The sequence below is a fragment of the Lathamus discolor genome, chromosome 4, assembly GCF_037157495.1.
Source record: "Lathamus discolor isolate bLatDis1 chromosome 4, bLatDis1.hap1, whole genome shotgun sequence".
NCBI classification, from domain to species: Eukaryota; Metazoa; Chordata; class Aves; order Psittaciformes; family Psittacidae; genus Lathamus; species Lathamus discolor.
The window spans coordinates 37172194-37198987 of NC_088887.1; the positions used below are offsets into that span (position 1 = coordinate 37172194).

At 42.1% G+C, this 26794-nt stretch overlaps 1 protein-coding gene and 1 long non-coding RNA gene across 11 annotated transcripts in view; one reads left to right on the top strand and one right to left on the bottom strand.

Moving 5' to 3' along the window:
* KDM6A (lysine demethylase 6A) overlaps positions 1-18994 on the bottom strand; it is a 159240-nt gene extending 140246 nt beyond the window's left edge. For 4 of the 10 annotated variants that reach the window (XM_065677077.1, XM_065677076.1, XM_065677075.1 and 1 more), the window contains exons 1-2: positions 18305-18992; positions 17981-18044 (exon numbers count right to left, since the gene is read on the bottom strand). In XM_065677077.1, the coding sequence (XP_065533149.1) occupies positions 17981-18044; positions 18305-18465 (225 nt within the window). In that variant the 5' untranslated portion in view covers positions 18466-18992. Of the gene's footprint in view, positions 1-17980; positions 18045-18304 lie in introns of all 10 variants that reach the window. The other 6 variants (XM_065677081.1, XM_065677078.1, XM_065677079.1 and 3 more) reach the window with 4 other exon arrangements.
* A 1034-nt stretch (positions 18995-20028) lies between these two features.
* Positions 20029-25514, top strand: LOC136013348 (uncharacterized). The gene is made up of 2 exons (XR_010612234.1): positions 20029-20108; positions 22246-25514. It is a non-coding gene; the product is annotated as an uncharacterized LOC136013348 (long non-coding RNA).
* Positions 25515-26794: the final 1280 nt, after the last annotated feature.

Consider the following 26794-nt stretch of genomic DNA (forward strand, 5'->3'; position numbering starts at 1 on the left):
GTATGGGAACAAAAAACACCCCATCAAGTTTAGAAAAAAGCAAAGCTGAGTCTTCCTGGAAAGCAGCCTATGAACTGAGCCATAGGAATGCCACAGGCAGCTCCACACTTGGGTTGCAGACAGTGGCAAACGAGTATATGTACACAAAAGAGGGAGTGTCACTCATGGAAGTCAAAGTTAAAATTGTATCTATAGGCATCACAGTTTCATCCCCTGGTTTTTAAAGTCTTGCTAGACCAGTCTGAGAGGACATAACACATCACAGAACAAAGTTCACTGTGCAAACCAAAGTTTTGTGCCGTTAACATTGAGTCTGCATGGGAGAGAAAGGACAAAAGAAATAACCCTTTCTTTTACTACTACAATCTGAGTAGCTGTATTCCTGGGGGACTGCATATAGCAAAGCCATCACTAGTGAAAGGATACTGTGTGATTCTTAAATACCCCTCCATCCTCCATGAGCTCATGTGCCAGGCGCAACTAGTCAGTCTGTACCTGACATACAGGTTTTCAGGTGAGGCAAATACCATGTACCGCTCTGCTAGAAGACTAAGGGACAGTGCCACTATAAGGTGTACTTCTTAACACAAGTTTAGCATTGGCAAGCCTTTGCCATCCTGTACTCTGCTTTCCTTCACCTACTATATATCCTGATAAAAGCAAAACCTCCCATATTACACAGGCCTGTATTTAGAGTTCACAACTAACAGGGACATTTATGCCCAGATTGTGGACTGCTTCCCAAAATTTTGAGAGATCATCTGTCCACTGGTTACAGTAGTTTTAAACATGTGAGGTAAGATAAGCATGTAACTTCCTGATTTAATTATGTGCCAAGCTATATGCTACCTCCAACACTGCTGCACACCTGGGCTGTCTTCTCTGCCTTGTTCAGACACCTCTAGAAACATTATTTGACTCCTACTCTTTCCTGTGTTAGAAATCTTCCCATTACTCACAGTCTGCTGTTAGCTTACCCTTTCTTCCCTCCTCCCATTCCAATCACACTACTTTCATTTCAGAAAGTAAGTGTGAAACTACTTCCAAGGCCAACACCTGTTACAGATGGCAAAGTCCCACAGAACAGTTAAATTCACTTCTCTTAAAGCCCTGGGTAGCCATTACTTACAAAGCTTTTGTGGTGGTTCAGATATTTCAGGTATATGCTTACAGGGTATGAGGGCTCAACATGTCATTCACTGAGAATACACAACACAACTCAGACATCCCCTAGTCAAAAACTGAAGGTTTATAGTATACTGCTGCATAAAAGTAGATGATACAAAAAAAAGTAGACAACATAAATCAAAATCTTTCTCACAGATAACACAGGCTACATGCATAGAAATAAACCACTAAATACTTGCATGAGAGCATCCAAGAGAAAACTATAGAGGATCATTCTAAAATATGTGTATATTAAAAAGTGCTATTACCGCAACTGATTAAATTCTTTTACATATTTATTCATATTTTAGTTGAAAAGCACAGCAGCAGACTTGAGGTAAGGTGGAAAATTTAATTAGTAATGCTGAAAATAAACATTGTTCGAAACAGGTTTTTCTAAAATTCCTGAGTGTGTCTCCCCCTTGCCCACATCCTTTCCTATCACTGCATGCAAGCTTATGATGGACACCTCGCGTATCACAACATTTACATGACAGGAGGCTAGGCGCATGCAGAATTTAAGATAAACAGAGCTAAAAATGCTGTGGGGGGTGGGACACACACACATAAAAAAAAAATGAACGGATTAACTTGCTGCAGGAATTAGGAGGCCAACATTACACAAGCAATGAAGCTTTAACTGTTTCTAACCAGCCAAAGAGAAGACAATTTATACAGATCTACAGCTTCATACAGACATGTAAGTGTAACTTCATAGGCACTTTCCTGCACTAAATGCCACTTGGCAATGGAAATTTCACCTCTAATTTCAGATCAATCCCTTGAGCGAGGACTGTGCAATTGTGTCTCCTAAGAGGTATTCCTTCTCCAAAACTAAGGGAATCTTCCTTTACATCTGATGTACAAAGCAAGAGGTCCAACCAAACAGCTAATGAAATGCCAAGATTTTTATATATGTGAAGGAAGAAAACCCAGTATTTTGCTTTAAATCTGCATTTCAAGGAGTAGTACAACCCACCTTTACACCAAGAGCAAAATTTATTCACAATTATCAACTTAATTCCCTTACCTGACCGTGGAAGAAGAACAGTATCATGGTACTGCCCTACTCATTTAACAGCTGTTCTTTATTTCTGAGCAAAATGTGAATTTGTTCTACTTAAATGAATTACGAATGTAACAAGCCATGTGAAGTTACATGCTACATCATCTTAAGAGTGTATCTATTGTTTAACAGTGTTGTTCTACACTCCATCCAAGTAACACTAATCATTCCTCCTACGCTGCAGATTTAATCCACAAATTATATTTTCCAAAGTTTTGTCTAAACCAAATTATAAAACCAGGAAAAACATACTAACTTATAATCAAACCCAAAGTTTATACAGCAGTTGCAACAAAGTAGAGAACACAATAACAGGTGAATCGTAAGTTACATAATGACAAAAAAGCTGGGGCTTTAAAACAATGTTTCTTTCCTTAAAAGCTGTCACTTCAAAGTATTTTTCATCTAGGGAACATTTCCATCCTAACTAGAGGTAAATCCTGTACAATCATGGTACAGTACAACATTACATAGTTTTTCTGGTCATTTGAGTTAAAAAAATAGCAAGATCACACTGACCTGGGCTTTAAATGACAGTACTTAAAACAATATTTAAGGCTTTTTAAGAATTTTTCATTCTTTAGAAAACAATGAAAATACTGAAAGCCAAAATTCATACAAGTAGTATCACAACAGCACATGAAGGCCCCACTACAGACAGAATTGCTGTTTTATAAAAATCAGCTCTACCACGTTCTGTCTGTTCAGACACTAGGATAAGCAAAAAAAATTGTACACCTTGGCTCAACCCTCCAATTAGTTGGAGGGTAATGGCTTGATTCTGACATTACTCGAAATAGTGCCATGACGCTAACAGAATAACTTCTGTCAGCATATGCTGCGTAGGGATTGCTGAGTTAGAGAAAATGCAAGCACAGCTATAGCAAGAGACTATTATCCAACTGAGATCCAAGTGTGAGCATAAACACAGAGGTTATCTGAACTTGACAGTGCACTCATTCTTAAACCCAGGTAACAATATGTACAGGTACTGATAACTACCACTCCTTTTTGTTATTTTTTAACATAATAAATGTCTCTTTTCCAGGTTCTACTTAACCATTCACTTTTTTCCATTATAATCAAATACACTTTTATAATTACTCTTCAGTAAGTTTGTTTTGGGGTCTTTTTTACTTAGAAAATGGAATAGCTGGCAAACAAGGTGCTACATGAAACAGGTAACCTGCTTACAAGAATATATGAGTTAACTTTGCCAATGACACAGTAAAAATCTGGAAACATTCTACAGAAAAATCAAAAAAATGGTCACTGGAGCAGAAGTGTGTTCATTCTCCATTCCAGCTGTCTGAAGCCTGACAGACCTAAAGCTAGTCATTAATGAATTGCTTTCAATCAGTTTGTTCCATTTTTGAGTTCTGGTTGTGGAAGTGAGAAAGCCCTGAGGAAAGAGTCGTGAAGTGACCTGTAGTTGGAACTTGGTTTTCTATTTCGGTCGGTATATCTGCTTACCCACTCCTTTTGAGGCACAGTTTCTGCACTGGAACCAGTGCTGCACTATTAAGGAAGCTTCACTGAAATCTCATTGCTTAAAAAATTTAAAAATATCAAGAACAAATTTAAATAATCTCTGAATATCAATAAACTTTCTCTCTAGAAGGTCCCTGCTGCTTGTCTGAACAATCTAAAATGTCTTTAATCAGTTAATACAGAAACTGAAGCAACCTAATGAGGTAAAACCTATAGATAGTTTAGGAGGGGGCAGGTGATGTGTGCTGCTTGAGAAGGCCCAGCAACAAGTCCTAAGCTGCTCCTCAGTTCCACTGGCACTGCATGTTCCCTGAATCCTGAGAGCTTCTTGTGCAAAAATGAGTGCTCCAGCCCATTTTCACTTTCTCAGGAAGGCCACTTTCACCTAGAACTCATAATAAAAATCACTCCTTCCATCATTCTCCACCACTGAGTAGCAAATACTGGTCTAAAGTAGAAGACAAACTATTCCATTCTTTCAAACTACCAAGGACTTTTAATTAGCAATTAAAAGTAAGTAGTATAAAGGATTCTTTTCTCAGCATCGTCATTGTTCTCAGTTTTTTTGGCCACAATGCAAGCAAGCTTAAATTTTGCAACTGGCATTACAGGAAAATATCCTACCATTCAAAGGCAAAAGCAAGCTGCCACTGAGGAAGAAAATCAACTAATAAAGGAAAATACAACTTAAGATGACAGCATTTTTACTGGCAGGGAACAAACAGATTGTGATATTCCAATTCCAGCTTTTTTCCTCATACAATTTGGAACACATTTACATTCCCAGATTAACTGAAGACAATCTTCAAGATTAGGCATCACAGTCATATGCAACAATCACGTCCCTGCCATACACAATTACCTAAGGAATCCTTATACAACCTTTCAGAATTCCTCCAACTGTCCCAAATACATCCACCTCCCCAACAACAGATTTCCATACCACAATGCTGTGCTTTACATTTGTTTGGGGTTTTTTTTTAAACATAATAAACGTCTCCCAGGTTCTATTCAAGCCTTCATACTTGTTTTCCGTTATAATCAAATGCAATTTTTTAAAGTATCTTCCATTGAGTTGACAAACAAAAAAAAAATTCCCACCAAGACAGGAAAGATGGACAGTGTATAACTTATCCCAGAAAACTGTCTGATCAGTTTTTTAAACACATGAACTTGCAAGTTAACAGAGCCCTTTTAAGGTTGAAAATGAGACCTTATTCTGTTCATCAGTTACCACGGAGTCTGATGGTCTCTGTGATTTCATCTTACCCAGACAACAAAAAAAAAAAACTTTGATATAAACACCTCTAAATCCTCCTCATGTATAACCAGATGAGGTATTAAAGCTATTTCAACCATTAATTTCCTCCACACAGTGTCTTACAGTTAAGACAGCCCTCCACCACAAAACTCTTGCTAATTAAATTACACGTGCTTCCATACTTAAAGGTCTGCCTGAGGATTTTCATGAAGACACCAGAAGAGGCTGGCTCAGACATGCACATCTCATACCGTCTAAAGAGTATTTTAGTTTCATGCAGATTTTTATTATTTTTTTCTTTAAATCTATTTCCTCACCTCTGAAGCAAGGAATAGAGGACTATGTACTGTTCTGATTCAAAGTTAGTTGAAAAGTTTCTAAGTAGTGGTTCTTTTTCAGAAATTACAAAAAAGGAAAGTTATACTCCTCTTTTCCTCTGAAGCAAGAAAGAACAAACATACAAACATTTCTTCTTAAAAGCCAGGAAATATACATGTATTTAGTTAAGAAGCAAGAAAGACCCTTAGGTCTAATTTGTTCATCTTTTTAACAGGTTACACCTGAAATCAGACAGTCCTGCAATGAATTGTAGTCTCTCATCTTCGAAAATTTTTAGTGTTCAATTGTTAATGAAATCACAAATTCAACAGCTCTACCCTTCCAACCATTAAAACCCAGGAGAGATTAAAAATATTCAGAAAACAACACATTCCTGTGTACCACACCAACAACTAAGAACGCATGAAGTTTTAAGAACCACGGTGTGTGTATCTACCTTTAGTTCCTGTATTTGTAACATTCTCAGAAGCTCCACTGAAGTTTGTCAGCGTACGTACTCTTTACTATTCCCAGTATCATTCCACTTTTTTTTTCCTACCAGAGATAGCTTATGACATGCTTTATGATGTTATATAATGGATATTACCAATTTTTATTATCTTTCCATTTTATCTTATGCTCTTTCTACTCTTTGTTGCATAAAACTATACTGTTATTCTCTAAATCAGCATCATTCTCCCTTACACTGGCTTTCAATTCCATAGTTTAAACTATTTCTTGCCTTTTTAGCATATCCACCTACATATTCCAAACTCGCTCGGCTTTATCCTTCAAATCTAAAAGCAGCAAAAAAGTTACATGAGGACAGAGACACAACAGTTCTTGGTCATCATTTTCACCTTGAGAAAAAAGTAGAAGCAGTAGGTTTCTTTAACTCTCCTTAGGGGCTAAGGAGGGAAAACAGAAGCAGCAGTAGAAGATAAAGACACAGACAATGCTTCTGTTAAAGGAGCAGCTTCCTCTACCATGTCTTACTTACATTTCAGAAATGGGAGAACAGAGGCACTGTCACATTCAGAACTTACAGTGGGTAATTCTTACTAAGCTTTTTCACAGCCTCCACAAACTTTCCTCAATTTCATTTATCTTTATTTTGTTCCTGTTTACATTGTTTCAAAAACCTTTGAGACGGGGACCAGCACCATCAACAGCCTGAACACTAAGTTAGCTGTGGCAGTCAGATGGTATCCAGGAACAAGATTTAAGCAGCTCCTGGAAAGAGTAAATACACTATGATTTTTCCACTGCTGCTTCCTCACCCCCCATTTTGTCTGCACCCTTACATCACCCATTTAATTCCTCAGTTTCCCACTCTTCCTCACATCTGATTTTGTAAGTGTCCTTTTTCAACTTTCTCTCCTCTTCTTTCAACTGAAAGTATCTTCCTTTTAGATTCTGAAAAACACTCCCAGAAAACTGCTTCATTTCTCTTCTTTCCCAAAATCAAATGGAGGCCTGATTTGAGTAGGCATAGGTTCAAACATAATTCATGAAGTACTCAACCTAGATCCATCAGTACCTTTCATTCAGAGCCATGACATAAAACAGCTTCATAAAAAAGACTGTTTTCTTCTACGGTCTTTGTGACATATATTCATGATATTCTTCAGTGCTGCACATATGTTCAAATCTGAAACCTATCTGAAGTCTCCTAGTGACAGATGAACTTCACAATATATTAGGTCTTTCAGAGAAATAATGAATCTGGGCCACTCGCTCATTCCATCCCTCCTCTCCAAAAACAATCATGACAACCTGTGCTTCCAAAATATATGTAATTTCATTCCTGTAAGAAAATAAAGGAGCAAACCCTTCTGCTTCAGCGAGAGTTTTATAAATATTCCTTATATAAACAGCATGACACTAAGTAGGACCCACCCTAGTCTCCCAAAACCATTTCTCTTAAAGGACCTGTACAGCCTTTTTTGTGTCTGCATTATGACCTGTATTCACAGAACCATAGAATACCAGGTTGGAAGGGACCTCAAGGGTCATCTTGTACAACCTTTCAAGGTAAAGCATAACCTAGACTAGAAGTAACAACACCCTGTCCAGCCAAATCTTAAGGGTCCAATATTGGGAAACCCACCAATTCTCTAAGAAAATTATTTCAGTGGCTGATTATTTTTGTGAAAAATCATCACCTTCTATCCAACTGGACTGTCCCTGAGAGTAACTTATGCCCATTACCTGTATTTTCCATGTGACTCCTTGTAAAAAGGGAGTCTCCATCTTCTTTGTACCTATTTGTTAAATACTTGAACATGGTGATAAAGTCTCCCCTGAGCCTTCTTTTCTCAAGGCTGAGCAAACCCAGTTTTCTCAGCCTTACCTCATTTGCAGACTTTCCAGTCCTTTAATCATCTCTGTGGCCCTTCTCTGGACCCTCTCCAGCCTGTCCCCATCTTTTCTGTAGAGTAGGGACCAAAACTGAACACAACATTCCAAGTGTGGCATGACAAGCTCTGAGTAGAGTGGGATACTGAGATCTTTATTTCAGCTGGTGATGACCTTAATGTAACCCAGCACCTTATTGGCTTTGTCACAGCTGCACACTGTTCACTATTGACCTCTTTATCCACCAGAACACCCCAGAACCCTTCCCACACCAAATCACGTAGATCCCAGCCTGTGGTGGAGTCTTATATAAGGTGCAAGACCTTATATTTGTCTCTGTTGAACTTGATAAGGTTCTTGACAGCCCACTCTTCCAGCCTATCCAGGTCATCCAACAGGGTGGATGTCCCTTCCAAAATGTCTACTTCCCCATTCAGTTTGGTATAATCTGCAAACATGGTCAAGATACACCTGATCCCATCTTCCAGATCACTTACGAAGATACTAAACAGTGCTGAGCCCAATAATGATCCTCAGGGGACCCCACTAGTGACAGGTTGCCAGTTTGAAAAGGAACTATTTACCACCACCCTAAGGGTGCCGCCTGTCAGCCATTTCCCCACCCACTGCAAAGACTGCTCATGTAGACTGTAACATGTCAGTTTCTCTAGGAGAAACACATGGGAAACTGCATCAAAAGCCTCAGAAAAAATCCAAGCAGACAGTGTCCGCTGCTTGTCCCACATCAACCACGCAGATTACTTTTGTCACAGAAGGCAAACAGTTTTGTCAAGCACAGTTTGCCCCGATGAATCTGTGCTGGCTTCTCCCAGTCGTGTGCTTCACTTGGCTTGTGACAGGCCCCAGAAGGATTTGCTCCATGATCTTTCAAGGAACTGAAGTAAAACTGATGGGTTTATAATTTCCTGGCTCCTCCCTTCTTGTAAATGTGGCCAACATTTGCCTTCTTCCAGTCTTCTGGGACATCCCCCCTTGCAGTCTCACAATGACATCAGCCAGACACCCTTGGGTGGATATTGTCAGGGCCTGTTGATTTGTAGGGGTCAAGCTCCTGTAACAGTTCACATACCAAGTCTTCCTTCACCAATGGTGGGTCTGCATTTGCATCAACCTGGGGTTTTGATCCTAAGCCCTGGGACACAACAATGCTGTTAAAGACAGAGGTGAAGAAAGCATTGAGAACCTCTGGCATTTCAGCCTTAGAGGAGGCCAATTCACTTCACCTGCCTAACAGCAGGCCAGTATTTTCCTTCTGTTTCTGTTTTCTGTTTACACACTTGAAAAACCCTTTCTTGTAGTTTTGACATCTCGTAAATTTCAATTCGAGCTAAGCTTCTGCTTTTCTAACTGCATCTCTGTACGCCCTTGTAGCTCTCAATCAGTATTCAACTGCTTTTCCATCAATGGTACGTTTCTCTTCCTGTTTTGAGCACTAAGAAGCTCGCAGTTTAGACAAGAGGGTCTCCTGATCCACCTACTTCCCATACCTTTAAAGGGGATGAACTGTTCCTGTGTTTCCAGGAGAGCATTCGTGAAAATCCCCTCACTCACCAGCTCCTTTAGCCTCCATGGAAACTTCCCATGGAATCCCTCCCAAATGAGCTCTGAGAATGCTGAAGTCTGCTCTTCTAAAATTTAAAACCTTTGTCTTAGTAGTAACCTTCGGTATTGCTTATTTAAAACTTATGAGTTTTCCACTTTTTTACTAGCTTATTTTTTACCCAAATCAGTTCTCCAGCCTGATTCCTCACAGAGGCCCAAAAATGGTTTCACTAGCACATATGAAAAGCAACAGAGAGAAAGAATACTTTGAATTCTGTTACCGTAGGGTGGGGGATACATAAATGTAGAGCCTTAACTACAATTCATTATTCTACTCTAGATTCTTGTGGAAGTTTTCATATCATAAGTTAATGAAAACAGCATTTAAATAAAAACTTAAAATGACAACTGTAATTGAAATAACATAATAACAAACCCTCAAAAAAGACATATTGGCTCTATTTTAAAAGCTGCTGCACCTTTGACTAAAGCCAAAAAGGATATCCTGAAATTGTTCAGAACCTTTAAATTCTCAAAATGCAAGCAGAAATTTAAGGAAAAGCATATTCACAATTCCATCTCCTTTAAACTTCAATAACCAATTTGTATTCAGAAGTGAAACATAATCCTCAAATGCCCCTGTGAGAAAAAGAAATTACTTAAAATGCTTGTTAGATACATTGTAACAAACATTTAACAACTTACCACAAAGGCAATTCATATGTAGACATACAGCCTTCCAGTTGTAAAATACGTAACACATTTTTAGTCACTCCCTTTACAAAACTATAAATGAGTTCTTAATTCTACATCTTAATTAAACAAGCTTCTTCCATGAACACCACCTAGTAAATTCAAGAACCATAAAGGAAGGTATTTTGTCAACAGATCTGATGGCAATCCATGTGTCCTCTCATACTTTGAAGTGAAAAGTATCTGAGAAAGAGCATTTTTCAACTCGCAAACACATTTAAGGGCTTTTTGTTCATTAGGGCAGTTTTTTTTACTTACATAAGGAACACTTTCCTATAATTTTGTAGATACAAAGAGCAGCACTCAGGTGGTCAAGGATAACACCTAATTCACCTTGGGAATATTCACAGATGTTCATCTTAAAACTGTACCATTCAACAATTTTATTAGATCCACAAGCAAACTAATAAACAGCCCAGACTGCTTTTGACAGTATCAGTAGAACTAGTCTTGAACACAGGCCAGTCCTGAAAACAGCCTCTTCACAAAAGGAATTAGAGACGCTGCAGCTATTTCTTTAATGTCGCTATCCATAAGTCAGAAATGTACAAGAAAAGATTTAATTATTTTCTCTTGCTTTTCAGAACTTCCCTGGCCAACGAACTCAGATCAAACACAGTCCCTTTCCTCATAAAAAAATGTTCTGTGAGGTACCAAGATTATCCTCTCAGGCACACCTATGTAAATCCTGGCAGCCTTCTGCAGGGCTCCATACAGGACCACGTAGTTCAATTTTGTCTGTTTTTAACTACAAAGAAGTATTCTGCTAGTGAACAAGATTAACATTATTAATATTTGTAACAAAGACAGTCAACTGATCTCTATGACACCTGAAGTTTAATGAGCATCACTTCAATTCTGAATCGTGTCATTACTCAAACATTACACTTCAAACACCATAGCTGCAGAACCTCACCAAGAAAGGACATAAAAACAGAGAGTAACTTATGTGAGTTATACATGTAAAATGCAAGACAGGTGTGAAACTAAAGGACTGGGAGTTGTCTGATACCTATATGCCTTCAGAGTGAGCATAATCATGGCTTAGCTTCTGGAATTATCTCTGCCAATACTAAAAACCAGACACCTGGCTCAGGTATGTATTCACATCAGAATATCTGCTTAATCCATTTCAGCAGAAGCTGATCTAAGACCTTTACAGCAGTAACTTGCTTTCACACAACTATTTTAGCATTCTCAAGCTACATTTCCTTCCCTTTTAGTCTGTTGAAAATACTGCAGAATCACTCCCATTACCCAAAGATTCTGTCAGCTGAGGACCGAGAACAGTATTTGTTCACTACCCAGAGAGCAACCTGAAATTTAACTCATGAATCTGTAAGGCTGGAAACCAAAGCTTAATTTCTCCACAGAAGGTAAGTTTGCCTAATTCTCAGTGGGATAAACAGTAGGCTATGGCATATAATTCCAGCACTGGAGAGTCTTGTGACAATGTTAATCAGTATAAAATCTCTTCACAGCTGTAAACATTTTCCTTGACTCTCCTTAATTTTATATCATCTTGCTAATATAATAAAAACAAATGATTCTACTCACAGAATTACCCAAGTACGAAACATCTATTCTTTTCTAAAATGGTGTAACAAACATATGGTATAGCTTTTAGATGATGCTTTCAACACATACTTCAGATGTTATCAACACTTGCAGACAGTCGTACCTCTATAATTATCAAGTCCGCTCAATCCCCTGCAGTTAACTAACGGCTAGCTATAAAGGCTGGCAAGAGGTAGAGAACCACACTTTTCATGAGCAGAAAGCACACCTGAACACTGTGTATAGAAAGAAGCTTTTGACTACCTATTTCTTATTCACATATGGTACATGAGATTACCTGTATAGATATCTGAAAGCTAGAGTCCATGAGAATCAAAATGCACAAATTGATCAATGGAAGATTTTCAGTGGTGAAACTCTTGGAATGGAATTGAAGGAAAACAATTGTGTCTATCCTTGCCTCAGGTTTCCTTCACACTTTCAAAAATCAAGTAATTCATCAGAACATCTATTCCTCAACTGCTAAAATACAGTAATATTTCTTCCTCTTCCTTTGTCCCAAATTGCTGCCTACCGTGTGTGTTTGGTTACTAAATCAGCAGGGCATGGATTATGTTAAGTCTATGCATATGTATCAGTTAAAGAAATGGACCACTTTGGCCTCCAGACTCAGCAGACCAGTACTTAGAAGCTACAATACGCAACATTTTTTCTATATGAAATATAAAAGGCTACTATAACAAAGTAAAATCTTACACTGTATTCCCTATTAAAAGTCTCCTGATAGCAAACATAAAGCTTACTGAAATGCAAGTACCAGTATGCTAGTTGTCCTGCAATCCTAACTAGACTGCTACAAATGCACGCTGTTGGTAGAGATGAGGTCCATCCTTGCCTTTTTATTAACATTAAAATGACAACTGTAACATCTGCCACTTCAGCAATTTCCCTGTTTTCAAGAAGTAGTAGTAATACTGCACTTTAAACTTAAGAAACATACAAAACATTCAAGAATGTATGCTTTGTGCAATAAACCCCCACTGTTTCAAAAGAAACAGGCCTTGAACACTAGGTTTGAAAGTATCAAAACATGAAAAGTATCTCATAAGCACCCTTTCTTTGTCCATTTGACAAAAAAAAAAAAAAAAAAGATGGTGTTTTTAATACCAGATGAAGTACAAATGTTGCAAATTTACAACTAAACTTTAAGTACCAGGATACATATCACATAGACTGGAACTGTAATTTCAAACTACAAACATGGCACAACCATGAACTACAGAACATGGCATCCATTACATTTTAATTGGATCTTAAATACCCTACCCTATTACCAGAAACTCCAAATTACATACAGAAAAATACCGATCTTAAAAAATCTGTATGTCAGTCCCAATCATCCAATAAAAACACTTAACATTTTTACTGCAAATCTTTCCACTTCCGGACACTATCAGAAAAGGCCAGAAAAACAGTCTGACCCTTAACATGATTTACAAAATGTTAACCAACTTCTTCCACAGTAACAGACAATATGCTAAATAATAAACACATACTAAGAGATGAAGACTTAAAAAAAACAACACACACACAACCACCACAAAAAGGAACAGCTCAGACACAAATTTACATAAATTGGAGAGACTGCCCATTTCCTGGAATGCTTTACAAACCTCTCATGGTACCAATTCCCAGTTTCTCAATTCCCAGCCCTGCCATTATGATATAATTTTTCATATAAGGCAAATGCTGTAATTCTTTTTAAAGCACTATTTCTTTGTTTTGATAAAAAGAAAGTATGCCAAAACATTTCTAAAGTTATTAAAAAAACAGCCCAACTTTACTACACCTAGGCTAATCTGCTAAAATGCTTTCCTGCATCACTATTTTTCAAGCACCCTGTTATAATTAAAACTAAGAATATTTAATTATGGATTAGTAGAAAATTAACATTAATGTCAACACTAAATGGACAAAGTTAATATATACTAATTCACACTGTCCAAAACTATTTAAAAAAAAAGCAACACCCACAATTATAAGAAAGATGACAGAATATTATCACTGTGCTCTTATTTTGCATGCCTAGCAAAAGCACAGATAATCACTGTTAATTCTGTCAATACATGTGGCCCTGACACAAAGGAAATACCATTTTTTAAATCAGTTGGAAAACTAAAGGGCTAAAAAAACCCTAAGAGGTAACACAGACCAAAAACTGGCATATCACAAGGAACTATTTCATCTCTCTTTAAATTGACTCCAACAGCAATACTTTTAAATGGAAACATGCTTCAGATTCTGTCTACAGTATATGACAAACTGATTAAACTCAATGAATAGGAATTAACAAGCATCTTATACCAAATACATCAGATCAGCTACATCAACCTAAATCTGTATAGAAGCCAAGTAGTTTTAGTGTATGAAATGAAGGTTTGTCTCTGCAAGAAAGTCAACTTTGGCTAAACCCTGGAAGTACCAGTGGGAAGGAAAAAACAAAACAAAACAAAAAACAGTAAAAAAGAAAGAACAAGGAAATGCTTTGCACTTCACTTCCAATACAATGGATGTCCTCTTCCTCCTCCCCCCAAGAAATCTTTCAACTTTACCTCATGTGAGAAGGTATTCCTGAGAGAAAGAGACATCAAGATAACAGCAGGGTTCTCGTTTGGGTTTTTCACTTCTTCACATTAATGTGGTTGTCAGCTACAGAAGCATAACATCAAGCACCTCTTGCACCACATTGGCTACATTGGATTTGCAGCATTTCAACCAGTTTGAAAGGTGACCTCTCACTTTCCATATCCTCTCCCACAAAAACACACTAGCTACAAATTAAAATTTTCAAGGCCCTTTTCTGTAAAAAAAGTACAAAATGTCTGGCAACAGAGAATTCTATTCCTCCATCACACATACTAACAGCGCATACATGATTACAGGAAAGTTTGATTTCTTCCGGCTTATCACATATCCAATGCATGGAGCCACAATACAATATTCCTGACCTTTAATCTATATATTCAATAATTCATAAAATTGAATAGATGTGATGTCTTATCTGCTCTTTTGATTTGCTACACCCAGCAGCAGGACTCAGTTTAGTTCACAATACTACTGCCATACATTCTACAAGACAAAACTACATAAGAAGGGGGACTGCAGCCCAGACGTGGAGCGTGTACAGAACCTGCAACTATGTTAAACGACCAGACATGAAGCTTCCTACATCCCTGAAAAAGATCCCACATTTTTTCTTATTAAACTGTCAGGGTGTGGCTTCATTTAGCTAGAGCTCACACTGCAAAGACTTCATGGAATGTCCTGGTTTGCTTGCAAATGGCTCAAACCAACCCACTGCCTCCTGCTGACTGAACCCCACTAAAAGCAAGAGTAGTACCTGCTCTTATTGGGACACCAAATTTAAGCCCACAAAAGAATCCTGCCGCTGCACAAGTACCTGTGCAGATAACAGAGCAGTTCCCTCAACACTTGCAACCCAGGACCCCCCCACCTCCCCCCACTGCTCCTACCACCTTAACCCCAGCTAACCAGGGAATATTGTCAGGCACCCACAGAAGAGACACTGCTACAGCCTGCCTTTTTAAAAGGCTCAATAGCAGGTGTACTCTTCCCGCATAGAGCGGAGTATCCATAAATTTTTGCTTTTCTGAAGGATTCCTCTGGAAACACGACTCAATGATTTTCCTTACCTCCTAAACATGCACTGAAATCTCACATTGTTTTATAATGCACTGGCTTGTAGATTCCTAATCAGTCAGTTAGGATTTTGTAATTATGGAGTCTAGGGTCTTTGTTAGCTGTTGATCCTCTATGCACAAAGGCAATATTTTGTTACTATCACTGTGAAACCTATTAATTAAATGCACATACATACGGCCATGCTTTCTACAATAAAAATAACCGTTACATGGAATTTAAGTGATCTGCTAGATTAATTACTCTAAACCTTCCCGTACAGAGTAAATTGCATGAGGCTTCACACACACACAGAGAAAAGGAATTGTTTACCTTAAAAATAACAACTTCTTACTTATCAATAACAGTAACTGAAACACTTGCACATTCCCTGAAAGTAAAAAGCACAAACAAAAGTGAACCTGGTTCAAGCCAAGAAATTCTTCTCAAACATCTCTGCACTGAAGAGTAACATTTTAATCTTTCTACTTCCTTAACAACCTACTTTTCCTAGAAACAAGTTTTATTAAAAAAAATGCTCCATGAGTCAGTGCAATTCATAAATGCCCAAAACACTGTCAGAAAACTGAGGCAAAATACTTAAATATTTGCTTGGGTTGTTTGGGTTGTGGTTTTTTTTTTTAGTATGCACTGCACGGATCTGCTGCACAGATTCATACAGTAAGAGAACAGTGATATTTATAGAAGTATATTTAAAAACTAACTAAATGCCCCACAACTTCAGTTATCTCAGACTCTATATACTAAAACTTTAACAGACTAGCATAAAAAAGAAAATGCATTATATGCAAGAAAGGACTCAAAACTCAACTAACATCCTGAATTGCTGTCTGCGCTACTTAATTTTACAGTACCCAAAATAAAACATAACCCAGTGATGTTATGTCATGGATAATCCAATTACATACAATGCTTTTATTTCCTACCTAGCATACTTAAGCTTTACCTCATACAGAATTCCCTCTAATATTTCTGATAGCCTCAACAGCATTCACAGAGCTGACAGTAATTCTGGACCACTAACAGTTAATGTACGTTATTTAACTGGTTTGACATGTCACTCCCCTACCTTTTTAAGTTATTGGAAGAAGTACTTTTATAAATAACTCTGAAAATCAAAAGGAAACCACGGGATTTTTTAAAATTGAGCACAAAGAAAAGTGTACTTGCTTCTCCTTCCATCCCTCCCCCCTCCCCCCACGTCCTGACATTGAGCTTTTCCAAGCATGCCAGAAATAAACATCCAAACACAAGCAAGGGCCTAGGCTACCGAATTCAACACATTTTAGAGCTAAGACATCAGATCCACCAAGGCCAGCAGCAGAAAAAGAAATTCTTCACGTGAAAACATCAGCATACCGCACGGGCACAACAATAGGATGAACAAAGTGTCAAACACAAGGCTGCTGACAGGAACAAGTCAGAAAGCAGGAACCTCGGGGAGCACAGTCCTCTGCTTAAACCGTGTGGCATTTTTAAGAACAGTTCGACTTGTTCTGTGACGTTTTGTTAGCATTTAGTTTTTAAACACAACTGGCAGACAGCCTGCACAGCCTTTGTCAATAGCTCATGGATGGGCATCAGAATGTGCTACAGGTTGATAAGGACATCAGCACTGCAAACGCCCTGCCTGCAGTAGGAAAGCATCCAGAAAGAACTTGCAATGCGCACGAGAGTTTCCCTCAACGTTCACCGGGGGCTTCACGCTCCAGGCAACGAGCATATTCGTTCCCGGTATTTGTTTCGTGTTTACACCCCCCCCGCCCCCCCCCTTCTCTTTCTCCTCCCTGTCCGGCCATCTTGGGCCGACAGGAGCAGCCATTACTTAACTAAATGACAGGGCCAACAACTTTTCACAGAAACAAACATTTCTCTCAAAAGGCCCGGCAGGCTCCAGAAACCCGCGGGCCGTCCCACTCCTCGCCAGGCCGCCCAGCGGCGGAGTCAGCGGGAGGCCCGGCGGGCGGGACACGGCACTCAGCGAGGACCTGGCACGCTGGAGGCTGCCGGGCCCGGAGAGTAAACAAGTCACTGGGCGACGGGCTCCGGGAGCTGCTCAGCGCCTCACCCCGGGCCGGGCCCCCGCTCCCTCCGTCGCCGGGTCAGCCACCGACTGCCCCCCGTCCGCCAGTTGCCGCCAGGCGCAACCGCCGCCGGGCAGGGCGCGCGCAACCACCGGCCCCCGCCGCGCGGGGCGAAAATCACGAGGGAGGGTCCGGGGAGAGGCCAACGTCAGCAGCGCCTCGCGCGCGCCCTCCCCCCCCCCCGCCACCACCACCTCCTCCTCCTCCTCCTCCTCCTCGTCGTCGCCCGACCTCCCTCCCTCACGCACCCCGTTCCCCAACCGCGACGCTCGGCGTTTGCTGCCAGCCCGGGGCTCCTGCCCCGGCGTGCAGCCAGCCTTCCGTCCCGGGGCTGGACGGACACTCGCAAGGCCACGCTGCTTTCGTCCCCCACCCAGCCCCGCTCGGCTCTCTCCCGCACTGGGGACCACGCTGGCTCCGCGGGACAGGGGGAGAGAAAGGAGCAAAGGCGTCAGCGAGGCGTGGGAAGGCCGTAGCGGGGGGCGAGGCGGAGCGCCCTGCGCCCGCGGATGTGGCGGTGCCCCGCACAGCCGGGCTCGCACTCAGTTGCGCCCTCGCACGCACACACTCACCGCGCGGACCTAGGGGACCGGAGGGAGGGGGTTACTGGGCCGGGCCGGCTCCCTCCCCCTCCCCCGCTGCTCCCCTCCAGTCCCGCTCCACATCCACCCTCGCGCTTACCTTTAACAGCAAGGCCTTCGTTCTGGCGCCATCTTCATGAAGCCTCAGAAATCCGAAGAGTCGGCTGCAGAAGGGGAGCGGGCGGGAGGGAGGGGAGAGAAGCACCAGCGTTAGTGAGAGTCAGCCCCCCGCACGGGCAGGCGGGCGGACGGGCTCGTTCCCGGCGGGCAAGGACAGAGCGCGGCGGCGGGGGCCGGGAGCCCGCACACGGGCACACACGCACTCCCAAGCGGGGAGCCGCTGGCAGGGGAGGGGGGAGACACGGAGGGAGCGCGGGCCGAGCCGGGACACGGAGGCGGCCGGGGCGGAGTGGGGAGCGGGTACCTGTCGAGGCCGGATAGGGCTTCTCTCTCCTCGGCTGTCAAGCTGGCGAAGTCCTCCTCGCTCTGGCCGCTCGCTTTCCCCGCCGCCATTTTCTTTTCCTCATCACCGAAAGGAGCAGCAGAGGCGGCGGCAGCGGCGAGCGACACTCCGCACGATTTCATGGAAACGCAGCGTAATTAACTCACGATCGCAACCCCCCCCCCCTGCGCGCCCCCAACACCCCCCAGCGCCGGGCGGGGCGGGGTGCCCGACACACACACACCACAACTTTTATTACAACAACAACAGCCGGCAGGGAGGGGGAGGGAGGGAGGGAGAGAGGGAGGAGGGAGGGAGGGGAGAGGGAGGGAGGCGGGGGGAAGCCCCGCTGCTCGGAGGAGGAGGAGGAGGAGGGAGGGAGGGAGGGAGGGGGGAGGGAGGGAGCCCCAGCGCTTGAGACTCGGGGGAGGAGGGGGGAGGAGGCGGTGGCTGCAGCGGCGGCGGATGGCGGCGGAGCGGTGTTTACATGGCCGCGGCACCGCTCGGCCTGGCAGCGGGGGGTTGCGGGGAAGCGGGGCGGCGGAGGCCCCGCACGCCGTGCCGTGCCGTGCCGCGCCGCGGTATGCTTGCCGCCTGTACAAACTTCCCCAGCCGCTGCCCAAAGTTGTTGTAATTGTGTCACACAGCGAGCCCCACGCCGCCACCGTGACCCCCCACCCCGCGCCTCCCCTCTCGCGCCCGCGCGGCCAATCGCCGCTTGCGCGGCGCCGCACGTGACCTTTGTTGACTTACGTCAGTCACAGAGCTCTTCCACCGATGCGCTTCAGCTCGGCTCGCTGACATGGTTCCATTGGCCAGTGTCTGAGGGAAGAGGCGGGGTGTCAAGGATCCGCGGCTCCGGAGAGGTCGGCCGGGCCGTCATTCAGAGGGGCTTTTCTGTTACCCAGAGCTAGCAGGTTTGGCGTGCGCCTTTAAAAACCGGAGGGCGAGCAGGCGGGGGAAGCTTTCGGGAGTGGCGGGCGGCAGGGGTGGGTGAATAGGAGGAGGGCGAGTTGCCCTAATGGGTGCAGTTGCGTAACGGGGACTCCAGGTAGGGGGAGCGGACGTCGCTGGGGAAGCGGGCCCTGCTAGCGCCTCGTGGGCTGGGGGAAAGCCGCGCTTGCCCGCCCGCCCTAGCGTGGGCACGGGGCGCTCTTGGTACAACCGAAAAATAACGGCTTCCCCGCACGGGGAGCGGGGACTGTACTGGCAGGTGCTCCCGCTCTTGGGCCGCGGGAGGGAGAATAAGGAGAAGCCACCGCCCCCCGAGGCGGTGGTTGAGGTGGCGGTTAACGCCCATGCAGAAGGGCGGTGGCGGCGGCCGAAGTGAGGGCACCTCCGGTGGCAGGACGGTTGTGGCTTCACCCACTCTGGGATGTGGAGGCGCCCGTGCCCTCTCAGCGCCTTGGGGCTGGCGGCTCGCGGCGCAGCACAGACTTTCGGGCCGCCGGTCGCCGCGGGAGAGCGACCGTTGGTCCACCAACGGACGAGCGCGTGACGGGACTCGACGCGCGCCGGGCGCGAGGGAAACGGGGGGGGGGGGGGGCGGTGTAATTGTGGGCGGGGCGCCCAGGGTGAGCCGCCCCTCTGCGGGAGCCAGTGACAGGTGGAGCGGTGCCCGCTGGCGTCAGCCCCGAGGCCGTCGCGTCACGTGGCGCGGGGCGGGCGACCTCTCGCGAGGCAGCGGCTGGAGGGCGATGCGTTGAGCGGCTCGGTGGGCTAGAGCGGGGCTGGTTCATAGGGAAGCGCGAAGGACTGGCGTTGCGCTGCCGGGAACGTCTCACGCGTAAGTCTCTTGAGCTTTTTTGGACGTTGTGGGGAAAGGAGCTTTGCGTGCTCTGGTTGCTTCCCCTTTATGAGGCTGAGCTTGCCCACGGTGTTCCTTGTGGCTTAAATGCTACCTAGGCATCCTTGGTTCCTCAACCTTTCTTGGCTTATCTAAGAACTTGAACTTCCAGTTGTCTTTTTGCAGTCCTGTTAATTTGCCCATACTGCCAGGAAGCTTTAGGTTTTTTAAAAATCATTAGATATTACATCTACTTACGAGGAACCAGCCTTCTGGGGGTGCATGGTGGCATAGCTCACTGCTCATACCCATTTTGCTGAAAATGGATGTTCAATGGTCTTCTGTAACATCACTGTATCCGTTCTCCAGTGTCTAGCCACAGCCCCATGACAGGGCAGACTTTTTTTCTCTGCCAGTTGAATTTCCTCCTCTCAGAACAGGGCCTGTTTTATGACTGCCAGGCACTCCCGCGTGTAACTGAAGCTACAAACTGCCTTTGGGAATTAGATTAATAAGGTCCAAGGCCAAACTATCCACGTGATGTTCAGTCACAATGGTGCTGCTTACTGGTTTGGAGATGCTCACTGATTGGAGATGTGGTCCAGTCAAAGTCTTGAATCATGCAAAGGAAGACAAGATTCAAATTAGTATGTCCTTGCTTCTCTTAAAAGCCGAATCTTGTCATGTAGCCATACTTTCTGATGCAGATGCAGTTAGAACACAGAAAGCACCTGAGTTTGCTATGGTTACATATCTTGAAACAGCCAGCAGGCAGCTTGTTAGAGTGTTGGTATAATAGACGGGCATTAGTGTTTAAAGTACTTTTGAGTTTGGTGTCCAGATAAAAAACAGGTTACTTTTGGTTCCGAGGATGGATCACAGTCTGTTAATGGTGAAAAAGAGCTGTGATCAAACATCTGTCTTCACCTGTATTTTACATGGCTTATCAGTCACACATTTTCTCATTGGCATGAAAGATTCTACTGATGGGTACAGTGCCAAAATAAGATATTTTAGCAGTATCCCAAGTCAATGGAAAGGACAGTAAAGAAAACTATTTCTCAATACAAGGAAGATGTTTTCTAAATTACATAGCAATTCAAGAGACGCAGTGATGAAGTGAGTGCCTGCTCTGCTTCTTAGTTCAGCTGAAAGTATAAGTATCATGAGAAACTTCCATGCACCTGAAGTCACAACATCTCTAGTACCCAACTCCTACTCAACAACCACTCTTAACCTCTGTATCCTGCCTGTATTGCTTGCATTGAACTTCTAGCTGCTTTTGATTTGTGTTTTGGTTTGGGGTTTTTTGTTGTTGGGTTTTTTTGTGTGTCTGAGCTACTGTTTGGATGGTATGAGTTGTCATGCATTGTTTCAACTCTTCGAGATGCATCCAAAGCTTAACTTCTGCAATAATAGCAAGAAAAGCATGTAAATGCATGCTGAAAGTAGCACTCCCTGCCCATGCAAACAGTCAGGTAACAGTTTTGGGAGGTAAGACTCGTACACCATCACCTGCATGAAAGAAGAGAGTCTATTTCAGATAAGTGTGACGCTTGTCTTCTACTTTAAGATATGCCATGGAAGCTGACCTCAGAAGGAATATGTCCTTATGTTCTCAAGAAGAAGGGAGCTGCAGTGGTGTTCTTCATTATTACAGATCTATCAAGTCTTACTTAACTCATTAGGTTTTAGCTTAGTTTAAATTCCAAAGTCACCCGTGAGTCTCCAGAATCATTTTGGTGCTTTCTGCATGAAAGCTGTGGACTGATGAAACTCTTGGACTGAACAGTACTCTTTGGGTCCCCCTTCCCTGTATGTTTTCATCCCCATTGATTTTCCATGCAGAGCTTTTGTATTCCTGTACACTTTGTCAGGTGCTGCCTTGTCATGCTGCAAGACTTCCCAATCAGTTAAAGGACTGTGCGCTGTTAGTATGTGTACAGTTGCAGGGTAGGTTATGCCAGAGAGAGCTCTGTTCCAAGTAGATGTTTGACATGCTGGTCATTCTCTGCAGCTTGAAATTGAGATGCTAAGTAAATGCACCATTTCTGAAAAGCAGTATTAGAGACAGCAGAAGTTTGTTCTACAGTTCTCTTTATAAATAAATATACATCGCGTCATATCTTTTTTTTAGCTGAAAAGCAACTCCTGAAATTACTGCACAAAAGTTGATATGGAAGGAAGACTCAGCTTCAACACTAGGATTCAAGCTGTCATCTCACTGAATGTCAATGGTAGTTGTGGTATCTCAAGCATCCAGGTTCACTGGCAAATAGGACAAGCCTGAGCACGTATCAGTGAGAACTCAATCTTGGGAAAATAACTCCATGGTAGGATGGGACAAGGGAAGGGTGACCTGCTCCAGATCTACTTTTGACTCTCACATCAATATTACTTTTCACTTTTTAACTCTAGCAATCAAGTGCTTAGCTTGCCATTGTCAATTAAAGGAGGGAGGACCTTTTTAGAGGTTTTGGTGATCCCACCATCTTTAAATGAGGAAGAGTACAGTAGTCTGTCATGAATGGTCACCACAAATACACTGTAAATCTGTTGAAGTCCTGACTGGAGGCACGTTTGCTACAGTAGTACTGTCTAGTGTCAGGAATGCTGCTTCTCACAAAGTATGAAGCTCCTTGCTGCAAGGCTCCTGAATGGCAGACACACAAGTAGTCCATTAGTGTTAACAGTCCTGAAAATTTGGCAGACTTTTCTGAAGAGAATTCTACCTTAAATAAAGACTCGGTCTTCAAAATGTAAAATGTTTTGGGCTGCCTATGTGTAAAATATGGAGGAGCAAATGCATGCAAATACTAAGATGTTTTAATGTGTACATCTTAAAAAAAGAGAACTGTAGATATAAACTCAAAAGCGTTACCTGGTCGGAGTATACCGTACTGGTTTGTTTTGGCCATACCTAATCTTCCACAACACAGGATATGGAGCTGCCCATGTGACTTCTTTGTATTGGCTTTTGGATTCTAAAAAAAATAATTGAGAGCTTTTTCTTGAACTCTCCAAAGCTCTGTATAGTATCACACAAAAAGATTTTTGTTTGGTTTTGTTGTTTTGTTTTTTTTTAAGGCAGTTACTTCAGTATGTTGGTAGTCTGCAGGCTGAACTTCCTTAACTTTAAGCATGGACGAGCTGAACCTCTCTCCCAGTTTAGCATGGAATTCTTCTTGGACAAGGCAGCTACCACCAACTCACTTTCTCAAAGCAATATTCCTTGCTGGACTAAATCTGACTTCTTTTCTGTGTTTCTATAACACTTGTTCTCCAGAAGGACAGAGGCTCAGTGCAGTACTTCTGTGGTTATATCAAATGTATAAAAAAGCCATACTTGCTCCATGAAAGTTTTCTGGATCACAGTGTGTTTCCATGGATGACTACTATTCTTTTACTATCTGACCTCCTCATCAGATCCATTCTCAGATATGTGCTTATTTTCAAAAATGCTGATTAAGAGAACCTTTTGATCATTATTAACATATTTGGTGTGACTCCCAAGTCGGGTAGTAAATTTGAGTGAGTAATATATCAATCCCTGCAGGATACAATTAAAATCTCACGTCTTCTATAGTCTAGAGCACACATGCTAGTCACCTACAGCAAGATTTGTTATTTCAGCCCCTAGAAAAACTATGGTGCTTGAAATTAGGTGTATCAGGTCAAATTGGTGTTTCATTCCTGCTTGCGAAAGTTCTTTGCAGCTGCAAGCTATATGCTGCTCAGGAAGTAAAGGTAAGTCACCTCCTTACACTGTCATACAAGAATATGAAGCAGCTCAGGATGCACATGTGATCTCTGATACTTTTGGTTTGGTTTTGTTCTGGGGGCCCTTGTTTTATTTTTGAAGGTTTTCTAGATGTGGAGTCAACATTATAATAGCTCAGAAGACCTCTAACTATAAGGCAAATACCCTTTTACAGTAGCCCAGGAGAAATGTGACAAGACAACCATCTTGGATTTGTGTGTGAACAGAAAACAGCAAAGAAGAAAGGAAGCTAATCAGAAGGACCCACAGGATGCCATTTTGTGCCTTAGAAAAAATAAATGTACTGTTGCCACCTTGCCAGATTTTAGTCAAGCTGCCTGAAATACGTGACTATTGGGCATATAAGGGAAAGCAGCCTAAACTAATACAACCTGACAATGGATTAGTCAGGAAGAAAGTAGCTCCTTTGTTTAACCTTCCATATTCATTAACAGTTGGGGGTTTTCTGCATCTTTTTTCTTCCTGCTCTTTTCATTTACTCCAGTGTTAAAACAGAAAAGCTTAAATTACTAAATAACGTTCTTGAAATTTGGAACAAAAAAACCATGCAGTACTTAATTTTTGTATTTTGGCAGTAGCTCCTATATTGTCCAGGAGTTCACAATAAAACGATCTGCAATTTGCAGGTTCCCTGTACCACCTTCACTGATGTTCTGATGAGTGTGGTGTGATAATCTGTGTTAAATCTTGACAGTGAGTGATGGTCAAGAAAGTAGGAGACTGATCTAAACCCCAAGTTTTTGTTTGGGTTTTTTTCCTTCCAAAATGTACAAAATAGTCAAATGCTTTTGCTAGCTATAAGGAAAAACAATACATGTGTAGAAGAATTCTTATTGAAACTAAAAAAAGTCTTTCCAATACTCTCTATCACTATGTTAATAAACAAATATTTCTTCAATCTCAAAAATACCGTACTAACTATGGGTGATGAAGGGAGTAAAAGTGAGCTAATCTAGGAAATGCATTATTATCATGAAGATACTTTTTTCTTCATGAAAGCATTAAAAAAGTTAGTAATAACTAAATAGTTATAGACCTTCTATAGTATTGTCTGTCTTGCTTGAATCATATAGTAATTTTTGTCTATTGCCCTCTCCTCTTGGTTAGCTTGATTTTAAAACCCGAATTGTATCTGAAAGGCTTGCTGCTTGAATTCAGCTGGAATTTAAGTGATAATTCATAGTCACAAGAAGTACCCACAGTTACCAGTTGAGCAGTAGTATCTGTCACTGTGCAGTGTGCCAGCAGAAATCATAAAATTTCCCTTGAGCAACAGAAACTTCAAAGGAATTGTTACTTATTTAAAAATAATAACATGCCAACAATTCAATCTAAACATGGAAAACTGTGAATTTGTATACATAACCTTAACTGTATTCTGAACTGGTTTATGAAATTCAGAAATCGTTTTACTCTGGGTATTTTGTAGATCTGCTATCTAAGAGGGACTTGTTCTCTGCATGCTAGCATGAGCACACTTGCCTGTTTGCTGAAGTTCCATCAGTAGAAGGGAGTGTTAGAATAGCTACCACTGTATCATATATTTTGCACTCTATAGATCTCTGATATTATCCTGGGTGGCAATTTCTGCAGAGTTGGAGAAATAAACAATATGAAAAATTAAACTTATCCAGGAAGTGGTTCATTTACAGTGCTTCTGTTCATAGATTATTTATTTTTTTTTTTATCACATCTCTTCCCCCCAGCACTTTTGGCTGTGTGCATCCATTGCAAATACACATTGGGTGTGTGTTCCAAATGTGGGAATGATTTCATTGATGTTAATGGTTTCAGAAGGTAAGTGTCCTTCCCTCCCACTGTGAAGTGGATGTAGCAGCTTATGACATTGCACCTTCCAAAGAAATCACCTGTTTGACAGATGCTAATCATGAACAGGTATCTGCTCTTCAAAAGCAGTGCAAAAAACGAAATTGAGATTTCTTGCCCGCATGACTTCTCTTACAATTGTTGAGAAGCTGATAATAAAATACTGTGTTTATATTAACTTGTCTTCATCTTCAGGTTGACAGCTGTAGCTTCTATGGAACTTTATAGAATTTGGCAAGTGCTGCCAAGGAGAGGGGGTCTGGAAAAAGCAGCTTTATTTTTCTCCAGCTAGGTATTTATATATGTCTTAAGATGCTAGGCTAATGCCTTTTGTAGCCTAGTGGTTTTCTGGCTTTTAAGTAATAGTAAGTAAATAATATTTCTAAAGCAGCTGTGAAACAAAGTTACATTTTTTTCTTGTGTAAGCATTTGAAAGGAGCTGTTCACCATGCTCAGCAAACTAGATGCATGGATATCTTGTTTACTTTTGTAAATCCTGGGACAGAATGCTGTATTATCCAAGCTGCATAATCATCTGGTATTTTTGCTTTTCTCCTAAAGCAGAAGAGGTCACATGATGTTACTGGATTTAATTTAGTGCTTTATAGACAAATCACTTCAAGAAAGTATTTGAGAATTATTTTTAAAAGCCTCATCTGTTGTGTATGCTGCTTTTTGTTAAAGATTCTTCTGAGTGTTTGAAATGACATCAACAGCTTCAATAACCCCTCTGAAAAACTATTTTGATTGTAGTCATAGTCTTTTCTGCCCGTTTCCTACTACATCTGCCTGTATAACAACTTCTAAAATCCAGTGCTTTTGCACAACTAATGGTATGTATTAAGTCTTGTAATCATGTTAAACAAAAGTTTTAAAGGTGGAAATGGCAGAAGGGGCTCTGTGACATGTGATATGTCTTGTACAAAGGTAAGGTAGTGGTTCAGGAAGCTCCATTGTACACTTGCTAGATGCAGACAATGAAAATTCTCCACCCTTAGAGCAATCAGTGAGTCAGGGCGCATTTCAAGTAACATAAAACATGATGCTTAAATTTGAAGACTCTTGCTGTAGGGCGTGC